We start from the raw sequence: 21,368 nt of genomic DNA, 5'->3' as shown, positions 1-21,368 counted from the left end.
GCAACAGGGTTGGGACCATCCTAATCTCAGGACGCAGACTGTTCCAGAGGTCAGGCACTATGGCAGAAAAGGAGCATCTCCTGATCTCCTGATTCCCATCAAATAACATTCCATGGCTGACAGGACTTGAAGCATGCCGATCCTGGCATACTGGATTGGTTGGGTAGAAACAACTAGGACAGTCCCTCAGGTAACCCAGTCTCAAGCCATAAAGGTGTTTAACGATGACAACCAGCATTTTGAAACCGTGGCAGCCAATATAGCCTTTGTTACATGTGTCAAATAGCCAGCACCATTTACAAGCCACCAGCTGAAGTTTCCGAATGCTCATCAAGGGCAGCCCCATGTAGAATGGATTGTAGTAAATATATTGCCATATACTTTAGGCAATTCAAATGCTTCCCGCAATAACTGAATATGCAATATGCAAAAAAAAGATCCATGTGGGAGCACCTGGCAATATTCATAAATAGTTATTTTGCACATATATTTCAGTAGAGCTACCTTTCCCACATAGGTGGCTATTAAAGCAATTGCAATTGGTCACAATTTTGGGGAAAATATTTATTAAAAGGAGTCATATTAATAGTTAATTGCTGTGCTTATAAATATGAGTCTTATTTAAAATGATTATCAAGTGTTTGTTGCAGTCATGGTTCATCTCTGAAGCATGGCAGACTATTACTGTGCTGTCCCAGAAATAAAGCAGTACCTATATTACTGCCTATAGCAGCTGTATATGCTCTGCTAAGAATAATAAACAATCTGATGGAGAAAAGTAAATCTAAGTGGATTGTAAAAACAATAAACATAAAGTAGCCATACAAAAATTCAAATATCTACAATTCAAATTCATAATAATAATAATACACAACCATTGGTAGTCCCCATGTACATCTCAGATACATATATTCACAACATCTCACAACAACATTCACAAATGTCTTCCTAGATGCACATTTGATTGGGATAAACTTCCTTTTCAAGCTCAGTTGTTTAAGATTATATTAGTAACAGAATAATGAGAACACCATTGATATACTTAACTAATACAAGGCTGTAGCCTTGGACTTCAGATCCATAAAATCATCGTAGTCAATCATATATTCACTCTTATGTCAAGAGAGAGCAGGAACCCTGTGGGTTGTTCATGGTCCTTACAATCATTTTTGTGATGCAAATTCTCTAGGATTACAGTTCCAAAATAATAATAACACAACAATGCAGTGCACTTTCTTTTATTCTTTTATCAAATGAATAGCTCTAAATAAGTATGTTACGCCTCTGGGTAGGCTTCACACTTGTTTTGAACATCCTTCCAAAAATGAACTCTCCAGTGATATTGTTATATCACTATCCTATCTCCTTTCTTCCCCAGAAGTCAGAATAAATATATGGGAATCTAAACTTTTTGAAAAATTGCCACATTTGAAATTTTACATGTTTTTGTGGTGGGGCTACTGTGGAGAGTCATAGTTTGCTCATTCATAAAGTGGCTGTGATGGTACCATGGAGGGACAAATCTTAAGTCAGGACAGGCATAGAGCCTAGAGAATGCCAAGGTAGAATTCAGCAGGAGTCTGTTCTTGATCGCCCCTTAAAGTTTGAAAAGTAGTAATTAAATGAAACTGCTCAAATTGCATTTTTAGATATTGATCTTTTTAAGAGCAGTATTTTATTCTCTCTACAAATAGTATTTCTAAAGATGCATTTTGGTGAGATCTTGAGTCCTTGTCTTGAAGATTAATTGGAGAATGCAAATGTCTTGAGTGATATAGCTAACAAAAACAGTACAAGCTTATCACCCTAAATACAGCTCAGCTCGATTAGTTCATTCAAATATGCAGCTATACTCTTTTCCCTTTATTCATCTGTTTAGTGTTCAGATAGAACACTAAAGTGTTTAATTTTTGAAACACCTATGGGATCAGACAGGCTTATTAGTTTAGTTGCTTTCACAAGCTGGAGATGCATGATTCTCCAAATTTATTTCTAGTTATTTGTGAATGTCTGTAGGGTATCATTTTATGATACTCATCCCTGAGTCATTCTGGCTGGATATTGTGCAAAACATGGAAGGACATACTGTAGGACTGGTAATGTTACATTTCACAATATGAACTAATCTTTGGGTGAAACTTCCTTTCCCTTTGGATGTACCTAGTTAAAACTAGAATCTTGATTTGTATTTCTATTCATGATTGTTCAAAATAATCACTGTTTTTTCTGTTTTGGACATTAATGATAAACTGTAATGAGTTTAAACTAGAAAATGGATGATGCCAGTGTTTTTAATTTATTAGAATTATAGATTTATGAAGCACAAATGAAGTTGGAGATCTTTATCTTTTTTCCCCCTACTGCTCTACCTGAAAATAATCTTAACTTCTCATAAGAAGATAAAGGCTCTCCCTTCTGGAAAATTTAAAAAGTATGATGTAAAATCAGAACTGAGGGATTTCCAGAACTTTAGAGAAAATAGATGATAAATGATAATTTAATGAGAAAAGAGATTATTGTACAATGTCTAATATAGTGTTGTGATCATTGTTCCTCTGACATAATGTAAAAAATAGCTTCAAAACCTGAAGCTACTCCAAATTTGCCAAGTTTTAGAATTAGAATTTATTTTTTTCATTTCAGAACAACTTTATAATGATTGATATAGTGACAGTGCAGTTTTCAAGCATTAAATTCAGCTAATTCAGCATCTATAAAGTTCTAAGTCATGATATACTTTTTAACCAGAATTTGGATATCAATTTGGGGGTTCTTTGATATCTTCAAAAAAATGATGTGGTTTTTTTTAAAAAAATTCTGATTAATGTGATATAGCTAAATGATACAGGCCTATATAGAGAACAGGAATTGTGATATCACAACCAACATTCCTTCCAAAGCATTCTCTTAATCTAAACCTATGCACTTCTCTAAATTGAGAAATGTGCAATAAAATTTATTTCTAACAAACACATGCTTCTCAATGATCTGCAAGCTTTGGTCTGCAAAACTCATTATAAATATAACCCAGCACTTGACTTTTCAGACTTTCCTCTTTATCACCAGTTGTGCCCTTTTAGTCAGAATTCTGCTTCCTTCCCAGACAAATGTAACAAAATAAGCCTTTCTATTTTTTTTTTTTTAAATTTCATATAGAGCAGGAGTGGGTAACTGGCCCTTTTATGACTTATGGACTTCAATTCCCAGAATTCTGGGAGTTGAAGTCCACAAGTCATAACTGGGCCATAGTTACCCACCTCTGATATAGATGAACCATGCCACCATTCCTCCAGTCATCAAATGTAAGTACAGTCTTCACATCCAGGTTAAATGGTTCACAGAGCCTGTGCAATTGTTCCATGTTCTCATAATATTTGGGACTTCATCATTGTTTTCTTGGGTACTAACTTTCATAGAAATTATTTTAATTCCATTCTTTAGCATACTGCTGTCATTTTCATAGACATCTAGAAAATATTTTTTCCAGCATTTTCTTGCTTCAGTTGTATCCTAAGCCATTTTGTCAGTTGTATTCTTAATATAATTTGCTCTGCTAGGGACACATTCTTCAGCCCATTCTTCAGCTCCAAAATGGACTCTGGACCAGGGTGGCTGAAGCCTATTTTGGGATGTGTAATATATGTTTTTGTATTGCTGGTCAGATTTGCCATCTTGTTTACTGTTTTCTGTGTGGACTGTATATTTTTTATGTACCATGAATCGCCCAAAATCAATAAGGAGTTAGTCAGACAATACTAAATCAAATAATTAATGGTTACTTCCATTAAAATCACTCAGAAATTTCTCTGTCTTAAATTTAATTATTTTTAGTGCATTCTTTGCAAGTATGTTTTTAGGATGAATACATTGCATCCCTTATTGCCCATGCTGTTCCTGATAGAGCAAAGGAAAGGATAGCCAGCAATAGACAGAGTCAACCTATTTTAGTAAGTAAGTCACAATTACACACTAATTCAGATACAAAAACTGTGTACTATTCTCAGGTTATATGGGTAAATTGTCCTCCTTGTCATTGGGATAGTTGGTAATGTGGCAATTTGGAAGAAATAGCCAACCTGGCTCTGGTGTATTGTTTTATACAATGCTGAACAATCCAGCAAGTCCATCTTTTGCATTTTAAAAAAATATCAGGAATAACATTTACTTCCCCACACATTTTCCCTTTTAATTTCTCTTTTCTCTTGTTTTATTATTCTGGATTAAATTTCCTTTCTCATGTTAATTTTATTCTACCAGTAGAAATGAATCAACAAGACAGAAAATTTAGTGAGAAGGTAGCCTTTTGCAAACTTAAAAGTTAGAAATTTTGGTATCTTAACCTGAACGTCGGAGATGGTGTTCTCCTGAAAAATAATACGCATCATCATCATAAGAAAACAATATGTTATATTCATAAATTTGTGTCTTTTGTGTTTTTGTTTCTTAGTATTGAATTTGATCGAGACTGTGACTATTTTGCTATTGCGGGAGTCACAAAGAAGATTAAAGTCTATGAATATGGCACAGTCATTCAGGATGCAGTTGATATTCATTATCCAGAAAACGAAATGACATGTAATTCCAAAATCAGGTATATGTTGCTTCTCTTCTTCGATTTTAAAAAGTAAGAGTGTCTTGTCTCCTGTACTTCCATATTTGAGTACATGTAGTTCTTGACTTACAACCATTATTAAATGGTTCTGCAGAAATATTATTCAGTGACAAGATGATAGAATTTACTGTTTAAATGTTTTGGTAAACAATTGTCATAAAGAATCCAAATCTGGTTAACTATCTTTAGGACAGCACTGATGATTGCTTATTCTTGGATACTAGCATTCTAGTAAGGATAGATGTATTTTGCTACTACTATAATTTTAATGGAAATAAAAGCAACAAAAATGAATGCCAAGGCAGTATATGAATGACTTTCTGTATAATGTAAGATTCATTTTAATTTTCACTTTGACCTATATACAAGTAGTCCTCAGTTTATGACCGCAATTGAGCCCAAAATTTATGTTGCTAAGTGAGAAATTTGTTAATTTGCCCCATTTTACGAGTTTTCTTGCCCCATTTGTTAAGTGAATCACTGCAGCTGTTAAGTTAGTAATATGGTTGTTAAGTGAATCTGACTTCCCCATTGACTTTGCTTGTCAGAAGGTCGTAATATAGATGACCCTCGGACACAGCAATCGTTATGAACCAGTTGCCGAGCATCTGAATTTTGATCACATGATCATGAGGATGCTGCAATGGTCATAAGTGTGAAAATTGGTCATAAGTCACTCTTTTCAGTGCCGTTGTAACTTTGAATGGTCACTAAGTGAACTGTTGTAAGTTGACGACTACCTCTATTGATAAGTTAAAGTTTGAAAATATTTTTCCCTATAAGATCTGACATAGGACTGTTGCTTTATTTATTTAACTTAACATTTTATTTACTAAGGGTAGTTTACTTTTTTAAAGATGGGTTTTTGTCACGACATCTTTACAAGCATGAGTAGACAATGACATGTTATATAAACAAAATTATTTCAACAGATGGAATGTATAACATATTCATTAATCTTTCCATTAATAACAGAAGCTTCTCAGCATGCTGTATGGAAAACGCATCTTCTAATTTTTAACTTAGAACATTTTTAGAAAATGAAGAAAATTCAATACATTGTGTGATAATTCATTTTGAAATTAAAATAGAATTAAAATTTATGTTGTGTGAAGAAGTTTAAAGAGGTATTAATTGGATATTTAATGAGTGCAAAGTACAGGTGGCCCTGCTTCCCTGCTGTTCCATTATCCCTTGTTTCATTTATCTTAAGTTAATTTTAAAAAGCCAGACTTCGGTATCAGTAGTAAAGTTTTTCATCTGTGGTTTGGGACTTGTTTTTTTTTTTAATCATTTTGTTTGGTTATTTTATGTAGGTAGAAAATAGCTAGAGAGCATTTTTTTAGGGTTACACTGCAGCTGTTAGGCTAGTATTAAATATCAGCAGTCACAGTATCCTTCTAAGAGTTGGGATGTGTTGTTTTTCAGTGGTTCTCCTCTTCTCTGGGATTGGTTCCAGTTGGTGATTAGGGAGTGGGGAGAATCAATAGAGACTGAAGCCCTTGCTTTGCAATATTGCTCAGGGTTCAGCACAACTGCTATATGAATCTTTCGGGCAATATCAGGTATCATCCATACTTAGATGATATCCAGCTATCTTCACCCATGGCCCTGGTGCCTGGAACATATTGAAGCATAGATGGGGTAGAACATGCTTGGGCTCAGTCAGAATTGAGTGGCTATGAAAACAAGAATCTCCCATGGCCAGTGATTGACCAACATTAATTCTGAATGAAGTTGCACTACTTGTGACCAGAATTGTGCATAATTTGTGGAACCTCCTGGCTTTTTGTATTGGTATGTGTGAAAAATATGGGGGTAGACACACTGTCAGAAAGAAGGCAGCCTAGCCTGTAGCTGGGTAGTGGCTGGGGCCGGGGGGCCGGGGGGGGGGGAGAGGCTCAGAACACCCACACGATTCAACCAAGTATTCAGACTGTATATGAGATGTAATTGTACAGGTAGTCCTTGACTTATGACCATAATCGAGCACAAAGTTTCTGTTGCTAAGTGAGAATCTGTTAAGTGAATTTTCCCTCATTTTATGACCTTCCTTGACACAGTTGTTAAGTGAATCACTGCAGTTGTTAAGTTAGTAACATAGTTGTTAAATGAATCTGGCTTCCTCATGGATTTTGCTTGTCAGAAAGTCGCAAAAGGTGATCACATGGCCCCGGGACAATGCAACCATCATAAATATGAGTCAGTTACCAAGCATCTGAATTTTGATCACATGATCATGGAGATGCTACAACGGTCATAAGTGTGAAAAACGGTCACAAGTCAATTTTTTCAGTTCTGTTGTGACTCCGAACAGTCATTAAATGAACAGTTCTAAGTTGAGGACTATCTATACTTTCAGAGTTGTAAGATTCTGTCAATGTAGTTTGCAATAAAGTAGAATTAGCTTATCTAGTTGTGATTCCTTTCTGGTTTACCCTGTGGGAGCTTAGATCAAACTTGCAAGTCTGAAAGTACAAATCCCTCCTTCCCCCACTTCCCTGTATGGTCTGAGAAATTAAGGAAGATCTCTTCTGAGCCTCTTTCCCCTTCTGCTATCTAGCTATGGACTATGCTAATTCTTATTTGACTGTTCCCTTGGCAGCATTTCTTTGCCCAGTCTCCTAACATCTGTCATACATACCATTATATCTTCTGGCTGTTGATCTTGACAGACTTGAACATTGGGCACTATCTTAACAAAATGAAATTCAATGGTGAAAAAAGTAAGGTTCTACATTTAGGCAAGAAAAACAAAATGCACAGGTACAGTATATGTGGTACCTAGCGCAATAGTAGTAACTGTGAGAGGGATCTTGGAGTCCTAGTGGACAACCATTTAGATATGAGCCAGCAGTGTGCAGCAGCTGCCAAAAAAGCCAACAGAGTTCTAGGCTGCATAAACAGAGGGAAAGAATCAAGATCATGTGAAGTGTTAATACCACTTTATAATGCCTTGATGAGGCCACACTTTGAATACTGCATCCAGTTTTGGTCGTCACGATGTAAAAAAGATGTGGAGACTCTAGAAAGAGTGCAGAGAAGAGCAACAAAGATGATTAGAGGACTGGAGGCTAAAACATATGAAGAATGCAGGAACTGGTATGTCTAGTTTGTTGAAAAGAAGGACTAGGGGTGACATGATAGCAGTGTTCCAATATCTCAGGGGCTGCCACAAAGAAGAGGGAGTCAAGCTATTCTCCAATGTACCTGAGGGTAGGACAAGAAGCAATGGGTGGAAACTAATCAAGGAGAGAAGCAACTTAGAACTAAGGAGAATTTCCTGACAGTTAAAACAATTAATCAGTGGAATAACTTGCCTGCAGAAGTTGTGAATGCTCCGACACTGGAAGTTTTAAAGAAGATGCTGGATAACCATTTGTCTGAAGTGGTGTAGGCTTTCCTGCCTGGGCAGGGGTTGGACTAGAAGACCTCCAAGGTCCCTTCCAACTCTGTTATTCTGAATATGTGACCTTGAATTGAGATCAAATTGTTTTGAAGAACAAATGGCAGCTGTGACAAGAAGAATCCCTCCTTAGATGCATCTTGTAGGCCAGTTACATCCTTTCATGAATTGGGAAATAGTCAGTAATGTCTTAGTCATCTCTTGTTTGGATTTCTGCAATGTCCTCTGCACAAGGCTGTTGCCGAAGGCCAATTAGAATGCAGCAGCATGAGTAAGTTCTAGGCATATATTGGTTTGCCAATGTGACAGCTCTACTTCACAGGCTGCACTGGTTAGCTACTTATAGAACCTTTCAAGGTTTGGGGTTTTGATGTCTATGGCATCCCTCTGGCTTTTGTCTATCTGTTAAGATCTTGCAGGATCAGCATGCTGTGGATTTCATCTATGAAATAGTATCATCTTGAGGGTTACTGTATAAATTCTTTCTTTGTGATTGCCCCTGCCTCCTGGAAGTATGTATGGCACCAACCATGCTGGCCTTTGGAAGAGCATAAACATCTAGTTTTTTCCAGTAGACCCTGTACCTGTTGTGTACCTGTTTCTTACATTAGTATATTTTTCTTTATAATCCTTCTTTTCTTGTATAGTGTCTAGAGTTCATTTAGTTGAGGTAGAATCATTGTAGCATGGAGAAAAACGTTTCCTTTGTGAATAGCGTGAACATAACATCACATAGTACTTATGGGGAAAGAGAGGCAAAAAGAGTCTCTTGGTCTCTCAGTGTCTACTACCGGTAATGCTATCATCCGAAGCAGTGATGGGCTTTTTAGAAAAATAGACACCCCCCCCCAAAAAAAAAAAATTACAGTGGAAAAATTTGCCTTAATTTATGTGCTTGTTGAGTAAAAGTCCTTGCATTTATATAAGCTATCCAAAAATTGCTGAGGTGTTGTGATATGTTTGCAAACATTCCAAGTGTTCACAGAAGAAGTGTAAAAGAGTATTAGTAAACCATTCTTAGAAGAAAATTATTACTTTAAATGAGTATGATGTATCATTTTGCATAATGCAAAATTACCTCTGCGCATGCTCCAAGATGGCGACCCGGGTCTAGGCTCGCCGTGATAGAGATGGGGTCTTGGCTTGCGAGGGTCTCCGGGGGGGTCGTTTGACCATCTGGGACCCCCTGCCCGGCAGGCGTTGCTTGTAGCCGGTTGACTGAGCGCTTTTTGGGCTCTCTAAGGTGCCAAGAACAGCGTGGCACCGACGCTCCGACGAACAGCTGTTCCGAGGCCGCCACGAGAAGGGCGGCGTTTGTGATCTATGGGCGGCGGCGGCGGTGGCGGCGGAGGAAATAGAAACGGCCGGCTTTCGGCTATGTCTGGATGGTTGGTGCGGCGGCTGTGGTGGGGACGCTGGCGTCGTCGCGGACTGCACCCCCCGCCCCCCCGTGTCGGAGCAGTGGAGGTAGACGTCGGGGGGAAGGAAGCGGGCGTCAAAGGAGGCGAGGGCGAATGGAAGATGTGGCTGTTGGTGGTGCCCGCGATGATGCCAGTGCCTCCGCCGACGCCGTTGCAGCAGCTGTTGGGATGGCTGGAGTCGTGTAGCCGAGGAAGAACATGAGGGGGGAGCCTCCATCTCTGAATTTTTAAATCTTGGCAACTTCGGGCCGCCATGGGGCTCTGGGGTAATTCCCAAATTTTAGCTCCCATGGTGAGGCCTCCTTTATAGCCATCTTGGGGGGCTAGGACTGGGCACATAGGATGGTTGGAAGACCTGGAAGACTCGGGGGGGGGTTAACGAGGGTGGAGGGGCTGTTGGAGTTATTGCACAGCCCTGGTTAACCCTCTTCCCCCCCCCCCCCCGTCCTAGCTGGGCCATTATCAGGCCCTATGACTAACATGCTTGCCCTGCCAGTTTCTGCTCGATGGAGGTGGCTCCCACCTATTTTCCATCTATCCGCTTGCCTGTACTATCCATCTATACGCTACCTGTATGAATATTGTGGACAGCTTACTTTCTTCTGGAGACTTTGGACCTGGCTCTGTTTGTTATCTAGCACGCTGGCTGTATGAAAAATGGCAGCTTACAGGAGGACGAACGGAGCCGGTTTCTATCATTGTTTCACTATCGATGGGATGTACCATCTTCCCCATGGCGAGTTGTCCAACCATCGTGAGAGGCTGGTTGGACGATTACCCTCGAATTGGTTGGAACATTGGACTCCTCCACTGCCGTGAGAGGACAGTGGAGACTCTTCCGCTTATGGTCAACCTGCCTTTTTCAGGACAATTTGGACTATCATGGAGCCCTGGGCCATACCTTATCACTACCTCAGAGCTTAGATGTACCGAAGGGCACAGCTTCTTGCATTGCGAGACTCCCCCCTCTCGCAAGCCTGGCCCTCTACGTTATCGAGGGCCTACCTCAATGACGGGTCTTGGAACCCAGAGAGGTGGCATGCGGCGAAGAGGGGGTTGAGGGGTTTTTTATGTAAATTTTTGGAAAAAATTTTAAGGGGTCCCGGGGGGGGAGGTAAAACTGGAACTAGGGTAGTGGGTTTGGGGGATAACCCACCAAGGGGAAGGTCAGGCCTGGCCACTATACGCGGCGGGGGGGGTGGGAGTTCCGGAGGAAATGGGGGGGGGTCAAGCTTGTCCAGATTGTGTTTTTACCATCGGTACTGTGAGGGGGAGGGGTAGATATGGCGGGAGCAGGGGGCCATATCATGTTAAGGGAGCACGCACCCGCTGTCTCCATGCGGTAGCGTGCTCCGGCCCCCAAGGCTCCACTCGTTCTCCAGGTTGCACAGACCCTCAGGGCCCGGGCCTTCGGCTGATGTTGTGCAATGCCAGGTCCGCAGTAAATAAAGTCCCCCTCATTTGTGATCTTGTTCTGGAGGGGGGAGTGGACCTGGCAGGGCTTACGGAGACCTGGTTGGGCCTGGAGGGAGGGGTCCCTCTGGTAGAAATGTGCCCACCAGGCTTCCACGCATTCCATCAACCGAGGTCTCAGGGGAGAGGCGGGGGAGTAGCGGTTATTATTAGAGAAGGTTTTAGGCCGAGGGAGGCCACTGTTCCTCAGACGGCCGGTTGTGAGACCCTCCTTGTGAAGTGGGGTCATGGGGTTCAGATGGGTTTGCTGATCACGTACCTGGCTCCCTGCCACGTGGCAGCAGCCCTGCCCGAGCTACTCAACGTTATCGCCGCGGTGGCGGTTGATACCCCCAGACTTATGGTCATGGGGGATTTCAACCTGCCATCCGTGGGTGAGACGTCTGAGGTGGCTCGGGAGTTCATGGCTTCCATGACGGCTATGGATCTGACCCAGTTAATTCATGGCCCTACACACATGGGGGGAAACACACTGGACTTGATTTTTGTCTCTGGACAGTGGCTGAGTGATCTCGAGATAGGGGACATAGCCATCGAGCCCTTGTCATGGTCGGATCACTCTCTCCTTCGCCTTGATCTTCGAACCGCTGCTCCCCGCCGCAGGGAGGCGGAACCGATAAGATGGTACCGCCCCAGGCGCCTGATGGAACCTGATAGGTTCCAGACGGAGCTTGGGCCAATGCCTGAGGTCCTGGCTCACGCCTCGACTGGAGACTTAGTGGCCGCCTGGGATAGGGCGGCCGCTGGAGCTCTGGATCGAGTCGTGCCTTTGCGGCCTCTGACCCGGCGCCGATCTCACCTGGCTCCTTGGTTTACCGAGGAGCTGAGGGAGATGAAGCGCCGGAAAAGACGCCTAGAGAGTAGTTGGAGGGCCAGTCGCACTGAATCTGACCGGACACTGGTAAGATCTCATATTAAGAATTACCTAGTGGCGATAAAAGCAGCGAAACGTACTCATCTTGCTGCTCTTATTGCGTCATCAGATAACCGCCCGGCCGCCCTGTTTAGGGTGACCCGCTCTCTGCTCCACCAAGAAGCGAGGGAGGACCCCTTGGAGGGAAGAGCCGAGGACTTTGTTCAGTATCTGTATGACAAAATCACTCAGATTCGGGAAGATCTGGACTCCGACTGGGTAGATCCAGTGGGGATGACGGAGGCAGGTCCTGAGAATGTTATCTGGGATGAGTTTGACTCTGTGACCCCTGAGGACGTGGACAGGATTCTGGGTAGACTGAATGCGACCACATGTTTGTTGGACATGTGCCCCTCCTGATTAGTGCTGGCTTCCCTGGAGGTGACGCGAGGCTGGCTCCAGGGGATTATAAATGCTTCATTGAGTGAGGGTGTCTTTCCCGCCGCCTTGAAAGAGGCGGTGGTGAGACCTCTCCTCAAGAAGCCTTCCCTGGATCCGGCAATATTGGCTAATTATCGTCCAGTCTCCAACCTTCGCTTTGTTGCGAAGGTTGTCGAGAGTGTGGTGGCACGACAGTTTCCCCGGTACCTGGATGAAACGACGTATCTAGATCCGTTCCAGTCGGGCTTCAGGCCTGGGTACAGCACGGAAACGGCATTGGTCGCGTTGGTGGATGATCTCTGGAGGGCTCGGGACAGAGGTTGTTCCTCTGTCCTGGTCCTATTAGATCTCTCAGCGGCTTTTGATACCATCGACCATGGTATCATGCTGCACCGGTTGGAAGGGTTGGGGGTGGGAGGCACCGTACTACGGTGGTTCTCCTCCTTTCTCTCCGACCGGTCGCAGTCTGTGTTGACAGGGGGGCAGAGGTCGACCCCGAGGCCCCTTATATGTGGGGTGCCACAAGGATCGGTCCTCTCGCCCCTTTTGTTCAACATTTATGTGAAGCCGCTGGGCGAGATCATCCGTGGTTTCGGGGTGGAGTACCATCAGTATGCTGACGACACCCAGCTGTACATCTCCACCCCAGACCACCCCAACGATGCCCTTGAAGTGATGTCCCGGTGCCTGGAGGCCGTACGGATCTGGATGGGGAGAAACAGGCTCAGACTCAACCCATCCAAGACCGAGTGGCTGTGGTTTCCAACTTCCCGATATAGTCAGCTGGTGCCATCGCTGACTATTGGGGGCGAAGCATTGGCCCCCACGGAGAGGGCTCGCAACTTGGGTGTCCTCCTGGATTCACGGCTGTCTTTAGAAGAGCACTTGACGGCCGTGACTGGGAGGATTTTTCATCAGGTTCGCCTGATCCGCCAGTTGCGTCCCTTTCTGGATCGGGACTCGTTACGCACGGTCACTCATGCCCTCGTCACCTCCCGTCTGGACTACTGTAACGCTCTCTACATGGGGCTCCCCTTGAGGAGCACTCGGAGGCTCCAACTGGCGCAGAGTGCAGCTGCGCGGGTGGTGATGGGAGCGACGTGGCGCTCCCATGTAACGCCCCTCCTGCGCGAGCTGCACTGGCTCCCGGTGGTCTTCCGAGTGCCCTTCAAGGTTTTGGTTATCACCTTTAGAGCGCTCCATGGCTTAGGACCTGGTTATCTACGGGACCGCCTGCTACCACCAATAGCCTCCCACCGACCAGTACGCTCCCATAGAGAGGGGCTCCTCCGGGTGCCGTCGGCCAAACAATGTCGACTGGCGGCCCCCAGGGGGAGAGCCTTCTCTGTGGGGGCACCTACTATCTGGAACGAGCTCCCCCCTGAGATACGGAGGATTCTGGATCTGCGTACCTTCCGTCGCACGCTTAAGACGTTCCTATTCCAGCAAGCCGGCCTGACCTAAACTTCTCCGCTTTTAAATGGGAATTTTAAATTTGGTTTTAAATTATTGGGGTTTTAAATATGGTTCAGCCAAATTTATTTAATTTGTTTTATCTCTATTTTAAATTTTGTATTTCCATGTTTTATTTTTATGGCTGTTCACCGCCCTGAGTCCTTCGGGAGTAGGGCGGTATACAAATTCAATAAATACAAATACAAATACAAATACAATGCAGTTTATTTTCCTACAATAACAAATTTACTAAATTAGCTGATGAAAGCATTAAAAAATTTAAACATTTCCAAATGTCAATTTGTCTTAAAAAAGAAAAATATTTTCTTTCTTATTTCAGCATTTCTATCCAATCTGATTCCTTCCTTTATAGATTAGATAGATTGTTAGTCTTAGACTTACAATTACAATGGATTGGAATCTCAGTCATTAAGCAGTGCGGTCATTAAACTCACAGGACCACATGATCACTTCACTCAACAACCACAGTTCCAACTCTCACAGTTGCTGTCATTAAACAATTGTACGGTCATTAAGCAAAGCACTGTGGAGAGGTATTCTCCCCATGCTACCATGCCTGGGTCCACTTACTTGTGCCTTTTTATATAGCTGCAGCTGAGCCCAGCTGATGCAAGGCACTACCTTCCTACCATGACCGCCTCATGCCATCCTGCAAGCGGGCCCTACTGTTTCAATACTTGGAAGGCTCTTTCTCTAAATTGTCAAGGGCTTCCAAACGATCCTGGGAATAATTGCATTTGCTAGCTGAGGAAAGCTAGAAAGCTAGCAACTGTGATCATTCTAAAGGATACAAATCTTTTTGTAGCCTTCAGAATAATGGCATTCATTGGCTTCTCAGTGTTTTCCATGCACAGAAGAGAATGCCTCTGTGAACCCTGTTTCTGCAGCCCAGCAGCTCTTTCAGTCAGCTCCCAAAGTTAGGAGAATGTCCATCAGCAGGTGGCAGTAGCTTGCAAACTTCCTTTCCTCATTGATTTTTTTTGGAGAAACTGGCAGAGAAGATTGCAAATGGAAATCACCTGATTGTGGGGTGCTTGGCAACCAGTCAAAACAGGTCTCCAAGCATCCAAAATGCAGTCATGTGGCTGCAGGTGAGGTGGTGGTGAAATGTTTTACAACAGCCAGAAATGATTTTTGTGCTGTAAAGCAGAGTTCCTCAACCTTTCCGGCTTTACGGACTGGCAGGGGAGGAAGGGGAGAGGGGATTTTTTCCGCTGAGTGGTGGGCACAAATGCACTATGTGCACAATGTTATCCGCCACTTCAGCAGTCCAATTCCAAATGAACCCCTACTGCAAAGCATCCTTTCTGAGCATGTTCTTACTTCAAATGATTGTCAAATGACTAGTCATAAGTTGAGAACTGCCTGTGGATAACAAACATAGAGGTGATCCAAAATCGCTTACAGTTTTATGCTAGGCAGGAAGTGTATAGATCAGGTTTTTTGCTCTTCAACAGGTCATTGAAAACTATATGAATATGGTGGAAGCAAATACCGATTTCAAGAATATAAAGAAACAAAGAAGTATAGTGAATTGTATTGATGTAAACTGCATTTAGCTGTATCTACTTTTTTTTATCTCATGCCTTTAATTTTGTTGGCTTATTGCCTGTTTCTTTTTTGCTATGCTCTACATATAGTTGCTTATCTTGAAAGGGAACACAGTGATAAATATGTATTACATACTGTACAGTTGCAAGAAAAAGTATGTGCACCCCTTGGGATTACGTGGAATTTTGCATGAATTGGTCATAAAATGTGCTCTGAACTTCATCTAAGTCACAACAATAGAAAAACACAGTCTGCTTAAAATAAAACTACACAAACATTAGATGTTGCCATGGTTTAATTCAGTGTTTCCCAAACTTGGCTATTTTAAGATGCATGGACTTCAATTCCCAGAATTCCCCAACCAGTATGCCTGGTTGAGGAATTCTGGGAGTTGAAGTCCATACATCTTCAAAGGGTCAAGTTTGGGAAACACTGGTTTAATTGAACATAACATGTAAACATTCACAGTGCAGGGAGGAAAAAGTATGTGAGCTCCTAGCCTAATGACTTCTCCAAGAGCTAATTGGAGTCAGGAGTGACCAACCTTGACTCCAATCAGTGTGATGATATTGGATGTGTTGCTGACAGCTGTCCTGCCCTTTAAAACACACACCTGTTTTGGGTTTACTGGTTTCAAGAAGCACTGTCTGATGTGAACCATGCCTCGCAGAAAAGAGCTCTCAGAAGACCTACAATCAAGAATTGTAGACTTGCATGAAGCTGGAAAGGGTTACAAAAGTATCTCCAAAAGCCTTGATGTTCATGTGTCCACGGTAAGACAGACTGTCTACAAATGGAGAAAGTTTAGCACTGCTGCTACTCTCTCTAGGCGTGGTTGTGCTATAAAAATGACTGCAAGAGCACAGCGCAGAATGCTTCATGAGGTAAAGAAGAATCCTAGCGTGTCAGCTAAAGACCTACAGAAATCTCTGGCACATGCTAACATTTTTGTTGACACATCTACAATAAGGAAAACATTAAACAAGAATGGAGTACATGGGAGGACACCACGGAGGAAGCCATTGCTGTCCAAAAAAAATATTGCAACACGTTTGAAGTTTTCAAAAGAGCACCTGGATGTTCCACAGCACTACTGGCAAAATATACTGTGGACAAATGAAACCAAAATTGAGTTGTTTGGGAAGAACACACAACACTATTTGTGGAGAAAAAAAGGCACAGCACACCAACATCAAAACCTCATCCCCACTGTAAAACATGGTGGAGGGAGCATCATGGTTTGGGGCTGCTTTGCTGCCTCATGGCCTGGACAGATTGTTGTCATTGATGGGAAAATGAATTCCAGAGTTTATCAAGACATTTTGCAGGAAAACGTACGACCATCTGTCCGCCAACTGAAGCTCCGCAGAGGATGGGTGATGCAACAGGGGCCTGGTGGCTCTGCAGACTAAAAACATTGTGATTAACACCAGCTGTCTGCAATTACTGTAAATTCGAATCTCACCAGGCTCAAGGTTGACTCAGCCTTCCATCCTTTCTAAGGTAGGTTAAATGAGGACCCAGCTTGTGGGGGCAATAAGCTGACTTTGTATAAAAATATACAAAAGTATGAAGGCTATTGCTTAATGCATTGTAAGCCGCCCTGAGTCTCCGGAGGAGGGCGGCATATAAATCAAATTAAAAAACAAAACAAAACAGGACAATGACCCAAAGCATACAAGTAATTCAACAAAAAAATGGCTTCAACAGCACAGAATATGCCTTCTGGAGTGGCCCAGTCAGAGTCCTGACCTCAATCCGATTGAAATGCTGTGGCATGACCTTAAGAGAGCGATTCACACCAGACATCCCAAGAATATTGCTACACTGAAACAGTTTTGTGAAGAGGAGTGGTCCAAAATTACTCCAGATCGTTGTGCAGGTCTGATCTGCAACTACAGGAAACATTTGGTTGAGGTTATTGCTGCCAAAGGAGGGTCAACCAGTTATTAAGTCCAAAGGTTCACATACTTTTTCCTTCCTGCACTGTGAATGTTTACATGTTATGTTCAATTAAACCAGGGCAACATCTAATGTTTGTTTAGTATTATTTTAAGCAGACTGTGTTTTTCTATTGTTGTGATTTAGATGAAGTTCAGAGCACATTTTATGACCAATTCATGCAAAACTCCATGTAATCCCAAGGGGTTCACATACTTTTTCTTGCAACTGTACCTTCAAGGAAGTAATGGCACATTTTATTATAGGAACATTTAGTCACTGGAATTCTAAAATCCCTCCTGCAGTGATCTGGAATGAGTGAAATAGCAATGTAGATAAAATAACAGATAGGTTCAGCTAAGAATAAATTATTTTTGATACATGCCTTATAGAGTAGGACATGTTGAAATAGTATAGAATGGGACTTCCGGCGGTGACGTCAGCGTGTAAGGAACGAGGGGAACGAGGCTCCGTCCCCGAAGTTACAATTTTCTTGATTGGAAGCTGTTTTTGGCACTATCGACCACGGAGAGGTCGATAGAAAAAGGAGGATTCTCTAGGACCTTGGTGTGACAGCAATCACCCTGAAGGTTCAGAGGAAACCCTCCTAATTCCAGCCAGGAAAAAAACCAGCCATTTTGGCCGGCCGGAGCGCTGTCAACCGATAAGTGTGGAAGCGAAGATTCAAGAGAAACATCGGTAAAGATTAAGCAGATTGAAATATAAAGGTATAATCATAAGGACCTAAATATATTGGCGAGAATAGGACTCCAAAAAGTGGCGGCAAGATCGTCAAGCAAGCGGCGAGAGACAGTGATCGGAGCAAAGCTCAATACACACAGTGACAACGCAGATTTGACAGGCGAAAGGAACGAGTGACAGACAAAGAGGATTATAAGTAAGCGGTGGATTATAACCTTAAAACAACACAATTTGACTTAACAGAGGAAAAAAAGGATTATTTAAGAGAAAGATTGTAGAAAGTGAACTTAAAGAACTGAGATTTTTTTAAGATCGTTGGGAGCGGAAGGAAACCAACTGAACAGTAGCGAATGGCGGACTGAGGATTTGGAGAAGAAAACCTTCACTTTGTATCCAGCGACAATAATAAATTCAACTACAGACACGAGACTCGTAGTGAGACATTAGATACATTGACACTGTTGGCAAAGGAGATACAACTTGCTACACAGAAATACTGGAACAATTGATTTACTTACGGATTTAATAGAGGATATTGAAATAGAACTGGGACAGATGGGTGAAAAGAAGGCGAACTGAAGAACGAAGGAAGAAGGAAAGGAGAAGGAAGCAACCCCAATTGGTCTGAGAGTGATATAGTTGAGAACTTTAAATACTAATTTACTAAATTTTATCTATTTTAAAACTTACTTAATTTTGCTTAAAGAACATTAATATCAAATTTGAAATTATTATAATATACATTAAGGAATTGATTTAACATTACTATTTTTTTTTCTCTTCTCTTTTATTGTCTTACTGTTTCCTACCATATTGAAACAACTATATAGATTGCAAAATAATATATTGATTAAGTGGAATTATATTGCATATTGACTAGAAAGTTAGATATTAATATAGACATTGCATAGAGATTGTTATAGATATCATTAAGGAATAATAATTGTGATAATTAATATATGTAGCATGTATTGGTAACGGTGATATAACTCAATAGAATACTTTAGATGATTTATAGAGAACTTTAAATCCCATTGATCTATCATATAAAGGTTATATAGAGATTGTCTAATTTTAAAGTGAATTTAAGTATTGTGATTATTTGGTATTTAAGCATTAATTGCATTATACTGTTTAGGGATAAGAATAGAAGAATGAATTGTTAAAATATTGTTTTTTCCCCCTAACTCCTTTGAATTAATTAACCCGATCCTTATATAACGATATTTCATCCACCCCCAATCAATTAGTATATGAAAATTTGGGGAAAAGTAATACAAAAGACAACGATGGCAACATCTTCACTAACAATAACTAAATCAGGGAAAAAATTAACAACAAACCCAATATCTACACAATCTTCACCTGCACAACAAAAAACCATAGACACGATGTTAACTACAGACAAAGAAAAAGCTGCCAGTGCACACAGCATACAGAATATACAGTCTATACTAGCTATGATTCAGGAGGGGATGAACAAAACCCAAGAAACAATTGCGAATAACCACGAAGAAACAAAAAAGAACCATGAGGAATTGAAATCAGAAGTAGGACAAATAAATGATAATATTAAAAAAATGGACGATAAGATCGAGAGAATACAACAAAACATAGTCAAAAATGAAGAACGAATCCAAAACATGGAAGCCAAAATGATCCTAATGGAGAAAAAGATGGACAATATCGAACAAAATCAAATAGAGTCAAATAGAGAACTCGAAAAGTCAATTACCCATTTAGAATTAGAAAAAGCATCATTCTTTTTGCGATTTCAAAATATTGCAGAAACAAAAGGAGAAGATCTAAGAGACCTGATGACAGATATATTAGTAGAGGCTACCCAAAAGGAAAAAAGCGATATTAGTAGGGAAATTGACGAAATATATAGAGTTCATACGAACTATGCTCGTAGGCACAAACTACCTAAAGAAATACATGTTAGATTCGCACGTAAAACTGTAAAAGAAGAGATTTACACGTCCATGAGAGAGGGAAAACCCTGCTACCAAGGGAAAGAAATAATAACCCTAAAACAAGTTCCAAGAAGAATAAGAGAATACAGAAAAAACTATAATTTTCTGACAACCCTACTGATTCAACACCAAATAATGTTCCGCTGGCTGGTGCCGGAGGGAATCTTAATATCTTGGGACGACAAAAAATATAAAATCGATACGATAGAGAAGGCACAAGAATTCTTTGACACTCACTTTATAATAGAAGAGGAACAGGAAACTAGACGTGATTTAGATAATGTAAACCAGGAACACCCCACGGGGGAAACAAAAAAAGGAAAGGAAGAGAAGGAACCTAGGGAAAGAGAGAAGATGGAGAGAGAAGGGGCTAGGGGGAAAACACATATGGTAACAAGAAACACAAGTAAACTTAAACTAATAAAGGAAAACTAAAGGAAATGGGAAGAGAGTTGAAATTAATCTCAATTAACATAAACGGCCTTAATCTACCAACCAAAAGAACACACACTTTCAGAAAACTTCAAAAATTAGACATAGATATTATCAACCTACAAGAAGTACATATCAAAAAACAACATCAACAGTTACTAGAAAACAGAAAACTTGGAACACTATTCACCTCACTATCAGATCAAAAAAAAAGAGGTATCGCAGTATACATTAAAAGCCATATCCAGGCAAAACAAATTTACACAGATGAAGATGGCAGGATACTAATGATAGATATTAAGATGGAGACCCGAAATATGTTATTGATATCAATATATGCCCCGAACGGGAGTCAAAAAGAATACTTTAAAAAGATACATGATAAAATTAAAGAATTAGACTACGAACATCTATGTATAATAGGGGATTACAATGCAATCGTGGACATGGACTATGACTACCAAAGTAACAAAAAAAAATAACTCTAGGAAAAAGACACTACCTGATTCTTTTAAGGACATGATTCAAGAGTTACAATTGAAAGATGCCTGGAGAGAACTGAATAAAACTAAAAAACAGTACACTTATTACTCAAACCCCCATCAGTCCTGGTCCAGACTAGACATGGCCTGGATGACTGCAGAATTAAGAGAAAATATAAAAGAAATTGAAATCACACCGAATGTATGGGCGGACCACAGTCCTATAACAATAGTCTGGAAAGGCCAGCCAAAAAGGGGACGATGGATGATGGATAGAGAGATTATTAAAGATAAAGAATATATAGAGATGATAAAGAAAGAGATGGAGATATTCTTCCAAATAAACAACAGGGAACTAACATCATTGCAAGTCCTATGGGACACTACAAAAGCATATATAAGAGGATTAACAATCTCATTTAAGGCCAAGAAAAACAGAGAGAAGCAGCAAAGAAGAAACAATTTATTGATTGAGCTCAGAAAACAGGAAGCAGAATTACAGAATAGACCTGACAAGAAAGAGATAAAGGGGAGAATAAATCTCATCAAACATGAAATAAATCTAATAACAACAACAGAAATAGCTAGGAAAATCAAAATGG

General features: G+C 41.2%; 1 protein-coding gene across 2 annotated transcripts in view; it reads left to right on the top strand.

The window, feature by feature from the left end:
* Positions 1–21,368, top strand: part of COP1 (COP1 E3 ubiquitin ligase) — a 133,591-nt gene that overhangs the window by 45,079 nt on the left and 67,144 nt on the right. For both annotated transcript variants that reach the window (XM_070939228.1, XM_070939227.1), the window contains exon 12: positions 4,448–4,591. In XM_070939228.1, the coding sequence (XP_070795329.1) occupies positions 4,448–4,591 (144 nt within the window). The remainder of the gene's footprint in view (positions 1–4,447; positions 4,592–21,368) is intronic.

This window comes from Pituophis catenifer, unplaced genomic scaffold, assembly GCF_029215685.1.
Source record: "Pituophis catenifer annectens isolate HBS135680 unplaced genomic scaffold, rPitCat1.0.hap2 SCAF_3, whole genome shotgun sequence".
Lineage (NCBI taxonomy): Eukaryota > Metazoa > Chordata > Lepidosauria > Squamata > Colubridae > Pituophis > Pituophis catenifer.
Note: the sequence above shows the minus strand (reverse complement) of the source record. Positions and strands in the feature narration are given on the sequence as shown.